Source organism: Sminthopsis crassicaudata, chromosome 1 (assembly GCF_048593235.1).
Source record: "Sminthopsis crassicaudata isolate SCR6 chromosome 1, ASM4859323v1, whole genome shotgun sequence".
Classification (NCBI taxonomy): Eukaryota; Metazoa; Chordata; class Mammalia; order Dasyuromorphia; family Dasyuridae; genus Sminthopsis; species Sminthopsis crassicaudata.
Window position 1 is genome coordinate 575,401,368 of NC_133617.1, and position 10,317 is coordinate 575,411,684.

The window sequence follows — 10,317 nt, forward strand, 5'->3', positions numbered from 1 at the left end:
GAAAAGCTACAATTTTCTAAGTTGTCAAGAAGAAAAGAGAAAGAACATTTAGGGGAGGGGGAAGGAAATTACTTTGGAACTCAGACTTAAGGGGGAAAAAAGCTACAGAAAATTAAGAAAAATAGAGCTGCAACCTCAAGAAATTATCTTGAAAAGCAGATTTTTCTCTTTGAAGGCAAGAGACTAATTTCAAGAAGTGAAACAATTTGTTGAAAAAGACTTCTAGCTACAAAGATTACCACAAGATATAATGGATCTAGGGGGGAGATGTAAGTAAGTTTAAGAGGTAAGAAAGAAGTAAGTTTAAAAAGGTAATGCTTTTTTTCAAAGTAGCAAAGAACTGGAAACAAAGTATATGACCAACAACTGGAGAACAGTTAGAATGTAATTCAAGAGGACAATGAAATATTATTGTGCTTTAAGAAACAATGAATATAAAAGATGCAAGAAGCTAAGGGATGATTTCTAATGCTTGATGAAAAGTGAAGCAAGCCTAATGAGAAAAACAATACAAAGAATGACAACAAAAATGTTAATGGGAAGAGGAAAAACACTGCTAAATACTGTGTAACTTTAATGGTCTATTGTTTTATTATTGTTCTGTCTTTTCAGTCATGTCTGCATCTTTATGACCCCATTTGAGATTTTCTTGGCAAAGACACTGGAGTGGTTTGCCATTTCCTTCTCCAACTCAGTTGATAGTTGAGGAAACTGAGGCAAACAGGGTGAAATGATTTGTCCAGGGTCACACATCTAGAAAGTATGTAAGGCCAAATTTAAAACAGGAAGGAGAGAGCTTTTGAAATGAAGGGGATACAAAAAAGAAAAGGGATCAATAAAGTTTTTTAAATGTCTGTTTGAGTTCTTGGATTTGTCTCCTGTGATTTTTGACCTCCGGTTTTTGATATCCAGTTATCTATTTGCTGTCAATGTGATATTGTACTGAGGGACACCCTCCCACATCATCTCCCCACGTGGTTATGTGGTTATTAAACCATTATACCAAGCTTTCTAGACTTCTCTGCAAAAGGAAACTACCTAGTTTCTAGCAAACCTAAATGCAAGAGGATATGTAAAACACAAGACAATAGTGCTAGAAGTATGTTAGATAAGGTAGTTGATGTTCTTCATATGGAAAAGAAGGTGATGCCTTTGTGCCACTTTTGTTCTTTTGTGGTCCTGACTTGGTTTCCCAGAATTCTTCTGACTCAGTTCCTAATTGTTTGGTTCAATTCAGCAACACCAACCCTCCCTCCTAATCATGATGACTAAGATAAGGAGAAAGACCTCCTATCTTAAATCTAAGCAGAATGTAGGGTGCCTCTCCTCATTCTGTAAACCCAATTTATCTGAATGTATCCTCCCACATAGTCAGAACCAGATTGCTAGTCCTGTTCCGGCTCTCAGCACTCTGACTCCGCCCCTGCTTTGGTCTACCCCAGAGTCTGAGCCACATGTATATATATCATTGAGAACTCACATTGTTGGCTGGATTCTGACAGAGATGATAGTCTCAATCAGCCCTGGGACCAAGCCATGGAGCCATTTGGTCCCAGTAAAGTTCTCCCTTTCAGATAAAATATTAAAACTCTCTAATCTCTATCTTGCCTCAGTTTCTCCGGCATTACAATGTGAGCTAGATGTCAGCTTCTTAAACCATAGGTTATAATAGCATATGGGGTCTCATAACTGAATGTCGGGATAGTGAAATTATTATTATTAGCAAATGTTTGGTTTGTATGCCTATTTTATATATCTATATACCTAAAATAATGCAAAAATTTCTAAGGCAAAAAAGGTCACTCACTAGTAGAAAAAGTTTAAGAGGGCCTACGCTAGATGACAGAATAATTTGATGGATTTAGAACTGGTTAAATGGCTGGATTCAAATTAATGGTTCTCCATAAACTTGGAAATGTGAGAAATGGATATTGCTCTCTTATATTTAATAACTAATTATTATACTAAGCCCAAAGTTTTTCCCCTTTTCTACTTCCTCATCCTCATTCCCAAAGGGGGGGGAGGGGGGGAAATTCCTTTAAAAATTTACTTAGGTCAAGATCTAATCAGACAGTAAAAGAAATTCTAAGTTTGAGTTAATGGGTATATTCACGTACATAGTGTTTGCTCAGTCCTAGGGAAATGTTTTTTCTTCCTATTAACAAGACAGGTGATAATGAAATCAATATCTCTTTGACCAAGATTTGAATGATGTAAGTCACTATATTTCAAGATAGTTTATCTCCCATTTGATTAACCAATCAGAGGTAATTAGGCTTCCTTCAGGATGTTGGATTACAAGGATTACAATCCTTTCTTTCTGAAGGTCATATAAATTATAACCCCACCATCCTTAGGAGTCTTTGGTCTAAGAGAATGGCCAAATGGCCATTCTGTTATTAATAACCTGCTAGACTTATTTTAATAAATGATTAAACTACCTAAAAACTATGATTTTTGAACTTTTTTTTAGTGTCACAGAAAGAAGCATTCCTCGAAGTCCTTCTGAACTTGGAATCTATACTTAGTCTCATGCCACTTAACACTTTTGTCAAGGATTTAGATAAAGATTTAAATGAGATCTGTAAATGAAACTGGGAGGGATATCTGGCTCATTTCATGTGAGTCAATATCCAAAAAGTCTCAACAGATTAGGAAACTAAAATCATAAGATGAAAAAGCAAATGTAAAGTTTTACATTCAAGTTCAACTAATCAACTTTTCCAAAACAAGATGGCAAAGGAATGGCTGCACAGCAAATTATCTATTTATAAATGGGGACTTTAAGAGATTATAAACTCAACATAAGTTTATAGTAAAATATTTCAGACAAAAAGTTAATGCAATCTTGGGTTGCATTAAGATATTATAAGGGGAAGGCGGTCCAGCATCATTTTACTTTGCTCATAACACATGTGGAGTAAGTTCAATTCTGGGTGCCTAAGTTTAGAAAAACTGCCATTTGAGCAGAAATAGATTTATTCTGTCTGACTCAAGCACAAAACTAGTTATACTGAATAGATGTTACAAAAGGCAAAAGTAGGCTTGATACAAGAAAAACTTCCTAACAAAGCTAATCCAAAGTGAAATTTTTGGTTTTGTTCCACTGCCAAAATCTAAATGGAACCCACTGCCGCAATATAATCGGCTACAGAAAGAAAGAAAGCATACACTTCTGAGTCCCTTATATGGTGCTAGTAGACCCTATGGGGGAACCAAAATCTACTGTCTTCTAATAAATGCTCCTCTGGACACAAGATACATACCTTCTGAGAACTGGAATCTTCAGAAGGAACAATATGTTTTGCATTTAGGCTAATGTCTTCAAAATCTGTACATTTTGGTAAAACTGCCAATCTCCTCTGTGGCAGTTCAGTTGAAGATCTACTATACGGAAGCTCAGAATCACAGCAGAATTCTTTTAATTTTTCCAGAGACTTTAAAATCATCCTGGGCCTCAGACATTTCCTTGGTTCTTCAATATGAAATTAGAAGAAAATATAACTTTAGTATTTTATAATAAAATAACAAATATTAGCCGAAGTTTATTTTTGAAATTAGAAAATGTCTTTAGGATCTCAATATCACATAATTAATAATGAGCAAAAGTTTATTTTTAAAAGGAAAAGAAAATATTAATTCAAGATCTCACTATCAAAAAATATTAATAATTAACAGAAGTTTATTTTTGAAATTAAAAGAAACTTAATTTCATGATTTCAGTATCAAATGGCAATTAATAATGAGTAGATTTTTAAAAACTAGGTTCTACACTAAGAAACAGATCTTTCTGTACAAGGATGTAAATAAATGATGGCTAATGTTATAAGTGGATGACTTATAAAGACATTCATTCATTATTCGAAATCAACAAGCCTTTGGAAATTATACAACAAATATTTGTTTTGCATATGATTTAGCATCTTTTGAAAGTGAAATTGATATAGCAAATACATAAACACTGCTTTCATTCTATCGTATTAAAGAATCTGGATTTCAGGGTCAAAAGCCAAAGAACCTAAGAGATAGAGATGTATTAAAGGAGTACAGTACAAATTTTAGCTTTCTTTTTCAGTAACTTCTGGCCATCCCAAGCTTCTAAAGTAAAACTGGTCAAAAGACAGTAGGGTCATCTTAAACTTTGCTGAAGGGGAGTTTTTGAAAGGTTCGACCAAAACCACTTACTTAATGCAAAGTTTGAGAGAGTTTTAAAGATGTATGTTTTAGCCATAATGATTCTGACTTCTATGTTTGCTTCAGTTATTTTTTTCTTACTTAGGATTGTGTGATTCCCAGAAGTTACATTTGTGCTTCAATCAGATCAGATTGTTGTATTCATTCCACTACTTTGCATTTAAATGATAACATAAAAGATATAAAAATTTTTAAAGTGCTATTTTCCTTACAGAACAGGAAATGGGTGTTGATGATTGCATCTTCATTATTTAAGCATCTCTGTTTACCTGCCTAAGACAATGTTTTATGACAATCTTATGTGCAAAGATCATAAAAGGATAAAAAATTTAAACTGCTTATAATAATCTAGGAGTTGCATAATAGCTAGTAGTTAAAAACCGAAATGAAACAAAACCAAAAGGCATGTCTATAGCTGTAGATGGACTTCATAGCTGTAAAGCAATATATTTCTGTATGCTCCAACAAATGTCCATTTGTATAAATGTATTTATTTTATACTATATATATTGTTAAATGCAAAAGATATGATTCTGTAACTCCTATAAGTTCAGATGTGTAAATCAAATTATTATGACTTTTAGGATTATGAGGGAGCAATATTAAACAGGCTTCCACTTTGGTTTATATAAAAAAAAAAAAAAAAAAGCAAAAATGTTGTCCATCAGGCATGTAACCCAAAAGAAAACTGTACTGCAATGAAAATGCAAGTTAGCACCATAAAAATTATGGAAATACGTATAGAAGAACTGCACATGTTTAACACACTGGATTACTTGCCATCTAAAGAAGGAGGTGGGGAAAAGGGAAGGAAAAAAAATTGGAACATAAGGTTTTGCAAAAGTGAATGTTTAAAATTACTTATGCATATGTTTTAAAAATAAAAAGCTACAATTTAAATAAAGTAAAACGCAAGTTGGTTACTTTAGACAACCAAGACTGATGACATATATATATAGACACAAGTTAGGTTCTTACTAAGTGCTAATGAGATAATGAGATGATAGGTTCTTACTAAGTGCTAAGTAGATACTTAACAATTCTCTAGTTCTGGCCTTTAGGGGAGTTTTACCCCTGTGAACTCCTGGGGAGGAGCTTACATGTTTAGGAGGAGCAAGTGCATTGGTTGAAGTATTTTTTCCCAGAAGCCCCTGAGTTATTCCACGCCCATCCTCTGGGAAGATAAAAGAAGACACCATTGAGCAAGGTGAGAGTCTTGTCTGGGGCAGAGTTGGGGCAGCTCTCTGGAGGAAGGAGTCTCTACTCTAGGTCAGAGTTGGTGGAAGTTGAGACAGCAGATCTCCTCCCAGAAAGCGATTGGCAGTTTCTAGAGACAACAGAACTTACATATTGGTGTTTACAACGTGGGGCAAGGACTTTTGCTTATCCTGACAAGGACTTATTCTGAGTCCTTCAGAGGAGCTAGACTGGACCTTCGCAGACACACATACACACTCACACATTTCACCTCAGATAAGAAATGGGATTCACAAGTAGAAAGCTGCTACATCTCTACTTGCCCTAGCTACAAGGAACATCAGGCTCCAGAGATCAAATGACACAATGGAATTCTAAAATTACTTTTGGAAATGAAAAGAAAGTATTAGATGTAAATAGAAAAGAACAGAGTTCATTAGGAAAACCCAAAAGAGATGAAGCAAATCTAAAAACAAAAGGCATAAGGATTCTACATATAACTACCACCACCACGTCACTACTCTGTCTCTCTTATAAAAGAAAAAATACTTTATCAGATATGTAATTTTCTTAAACTCTATTTCTATAAGTCACCCACTGTGGAGGCTTATAAATTTATAATAAGTGAAATCATGCCTTGGGAAGGAGGGGATATGACACATTGTCCTTTTAACTCCTCCCAGCAATACTTTTTGTGGGAAGAAAATATCTCTAACTTTTCTGCCTCACAGGTTCACTGAGACTATGACAATGAAGCCTCATCAAAAACTGTGATTGAATGATAATCCTTTAGTCAACAAAAATCCAGCCCTTGAGGAGTTATCAAAGGTACTAAAGAATGACATGGAGTACCTACATGGCCTCTCTCTCCCAAACCCTAGGCTCCTGCATGAGGAATAGATATTTGCTTCCACCCACAAATAATGGGAAAAAATGTTCTTTCCCCACAGAAAAAAGCACAGCGCTCATCAACTGGGGAATAGCTAAACAAACTGTAGTTCATGAATGTAAATGAAATATTACTTCATTATCAATGATACAGAATGTCTCAAAAATCTTTATGCAGTTTCAAGCTATGAAAGCTTAAAAACTCTACAAAGATTTTTGGATTAGTGCTATCTAATAACAATAATCAGTAATAATAGAGAGCATTTCTATAGCATTTTAAGATTTGCAAACTGTTTTACATGTGTTATCTAATTTAATCTTCCTAATAATCCAATGGAGATCATTGTTATTGTTATTATAATACTCATTTTATAGATGAGAAAACAGATACTAAAAGAGGAAAGTAACTTGTCTAAGTAAAAATGGCTGAAGCAGAATTAAGCTTAGTCCTTCCTAATCACGAAGTCTAGCCCTCCAGTCACAACACTACCTATAGGCCATAAGAAATGATGAAAGTGAAGACTACGGAAACACTAAGACCTACAAACTCCTAACCCATCTTGGTCACAAAGAAGAGATAAGAAAATAAAATATCTGTCCTTTCTCTGCAGAGGATGGGACACAATGAACTCCTAGATTTGGGAGGTGTGTTAGCTAGTTTTGCTGAACTGGATTTTTTTCTTTCCTATACTTTTTATTTTTTCCTATAAAAGATAATCTTTGAATAGGCGATAAAGGATCAATATATTTGAAAACAAATATAATGAAACAACAAAGATATCAATAAACAATTTTAAAAAAGAAAGAAAAAAGGCATAAGGTTTTCCAGCAACTTCATTATCACTGCCCAAAAAAGCAAGAGAATCAGGTTCTTGGCTGCTTATTTACACTGAAAGTCTGTTAATCTGGAACTAACCACAGCTCCTGATCATTCCAGCATCATTTTCTTCTTCATTTCCTTCAGCTTGCTTTGTCCTCTTGTTAACAGGCTCATCATATTCCAGCATCCTCTTCTTACTTCTATTAACTCCAGACCCCTAAAACATGAAAATTTAAGATGTGATTTATCACTATGTCCATCTGTAGGGCCTGGAGAAACCTGAATACCGTGCAGCTCAAATTTAAGTCTTTTTTCTGAAATGTCCTAATACACATGCCTCATGTGAAAAATGTCCTTTATAATCTTGCTTCAACCATAAGAAAACTTCATTCTTTTAAATATTAGATTATCTTTTTAGAACCAAGGCAGCCCAGACAAAGTGACATTCCCAAAGAGCAGTCCTGGGTTCCAGATTGACTCCTCATCCACTCAGTAGACCTAGTTAGTATCACAGATGGAGCTCTGATCTTAGAGACTGGAAAATCTAAGTTCAAATCCTGCTTCTGATATTTCCTAGTTGTAGGAACCTGGACAAACTACTTAACCCTCTCTCTCATCTATAAAATGAGATTTATAGTAGAGTTTACTTCACATGGTTGTTTCTTGGATCAAAAGAAATATATTTAAAGTGCTTTGCACTTTAGCTAGTAGAGATTTACATAACTCAACTTGCCCCCATTTAAATTCAGTTAATAATATAAAAACTAGAATTTATATAGCACTTATCATGTGCGAGGCACAGTCCTAAGTACTTTACAATTATTTTATTTGATCTTCATAACAACCCTGAGAGGTGTTTTATTATCTCCATTTTACAGATGAAGAAACTGAGACAAAAAGAGTTTGTGATTCAAGGAAGATCATAGGCATTAAGCATCTGAGGCTGGATTTGAACTGAGATATTCCTGATACCCAGGCCCTGCCCTCTATCTACTGCCCTACTTTGCTACCTACTTAATTATTTATATGTTCTACTCATATCTTCTAAGGCTTATATATAATTAGGGAGCCACTAACCAATTTGCCAAAGTTGGAATGATTGTCACTTTAAATAAGGCAGGACTAAAGAAGGGCAAGATAGGACAGCACAGATGCAAAGTTGAGAATCAAGGAGCCATTGATGCTTTATAAAAAGTCCAAATTGTCCTTTGGGAATATCAGTTTGAATAACTGTCTAAGCCCACACCTATAGTGCCTCCTACTAGGAAGGCTCAGGCTGCTGGACTGATATAAGTTCCGGAATTCTTAGCTGAAATAGAGCTACAGTCTACCTAAAATAGACACCAGCACCAATACAATGAATCCTTGAGATAAGAGGACTGCCACTTTGGCTTAAGGAGTAAATCAGTCCAAGTTGAAAATTTTTCAGTCCAAAGCTTCTGTACTAAAGAGGAGAGGGGGGGAGGCTCTTAAGTGGCTGTTAGGAAAGATAAGAAGACACACATTAAAAAAAAAAAAAAAAAAAAAAAAAAAAAAAAAGTGTTATTAATTGATGGTTATTTGAAAGATGGTTATTGGAGAGGAGATAAAAAAAAGACCAACTGCAACATCCCCCATGGGAGATGAAGAAGATCAAAATCAGTATGCTTTTCACATGGGTATCAAGAAAGGAATGGATGGAATATATGTCACAGAATCAAAATCAACAAGAATTGGCATTGATTGGTAATGAAGGGATGGGGAAAGCAAGAGTAACTCTAAAGTTTGAAAACCTGGGTGAATGGAAGGCTGATGGTGCCCTTGTCACAAAGATAGAAGTTACAAAGAGTAGTTGCAATCTTCTGTATCCACCTTTTTCTGCAAACTTGCTCCTTATGAACCTGATTTTCATCTTGATCGGGACCTCTTGTCATTTGTTCTATCCCTCTTCCCCCAATCCATCAACATCTATTTGACTTCATTTCCTCATTTCAATATTGTCCTGTACTCCTGCATCATCTGCTTCCTTATTCTTCTGTACCATAGCAACGGGTCATGTCCATTACTTTTGCTAAACTATTCATGATTTACAATAACAGAGAATAGCAGAATTGGAAAGGTCCTCAGAAGGCATCTAGTCCATACCATCTTTTCTACAACATTATTAACAAGTGGACATATATGGCTTTCCCTTGAAAACTTCCAGTTTTGAAAGAACCTATTACCTACCCATCCCACTTTGGGGCAATGCTAACTGTTAGAAATTTTCTATTAAGAGGGCATCATCCCTGGAAACTGAATGGATGCCCATCAGTTGAGGAATGGCTGAATAAGTTAAGGTATGGGAATGCTATGGATTAATATTATTTTATAAGAAACAATTAGCAGAATTATTTTAGAGAGGCCTGGAGAGACATAACATAAACAATGCATCTCTCAAAAGAGCAGAAGGAAATAGACTATTCCTTGTCAGTATCTTTGCCAAAAAACAAACAAACAAACAAACCCAAATGTGGTCACAAAGAGTCGGACATGACCAAAAAAAGCATATAAAAAGTATCTATCATTATGTGAGCACCGCATAAATGTTATAATTATCATCATCCACATCATTATTACTACTAAGTGCAATATAAATTACAGGTGTCACTGTTCTTAGCACTGCTATGCAGCACATTGGCTAAGTCCCTCTTTTCCTAGATTCTCCCACGAAGAATCAAACTTGGGGAGGTTCGGAAGAGTCAGACTTAAGGATGATGTGGGGGATGGGTCGTGATACTTCCGGCTGGAGGAGGAGTCAAACGCAAAGTACCGGAGGAATCCTGCTAGAACTGGCAGCCTCGAAGGTGCCGCGGCCCCATCCACATCTTTCCCTTCCCCATTTCCCCTCCAGGACAGCCTCCCGCTCTTTTCCCAGCCCAGACCCCGCCTCCTTCCGCAAGCTGCGCGGGCCCACCCCCTCCGTGACCCGCACGCACCGGCCACGGCTGCTCCTGCTGCTCCTGCTGCTCCGGGGGCGCTCCAGAGTCACCGCTGGGTTTCCCGGGTGCCCCCGCCGGGGAGGAGGATTTGAGGTGTCCCGCCGGCTTAAAGAATCGACTCAACACCGCTTGCCTGGCCGCCGCTGAAGCAGGCAGGGCGGCCCCGGCCCCGCCGGCGACCGGCTTCCGCCGCGGCATTAGGAGCGGGCGGCTAAAGGATACGAAAAGCAGAGTCCAGCGCGAAAGTAACCCCCTCTC

At 36.6% G+C, this 10,317-nt stretch overlaps 1 protein-coding gene across 1 annotated transcript in view; it reads right to left on the reverse strand.

Moving 5' to 3' along the window:
• Positions 1-10,257, reverse strand: part of MSH3 (mutS homolog 3) — a 193,616-nt gene extending 183,359 nt beyond the window's left edge. The window contains exons 1-3 of the mRNA XM_074282190.1: positions 10,057-10,257; positions 7,196-7,316; positions 3,267-3,475 (exon numbers count right to left, since the gene is read on the reverse strand). Of these exons, the coding sequence (XP_074138291.1) occupies positions 3,267-3,475; positions 7,196-7,316; positions 10,057-10,257 (531 nt within the window). The remainder of the gene's footprint in view (positions 1-3,266; positions 3,476-7,195; positions 7,317-10,056) is intronic.
• Positions 10,258-10,317: the final 60 nt, after the last annotated feature.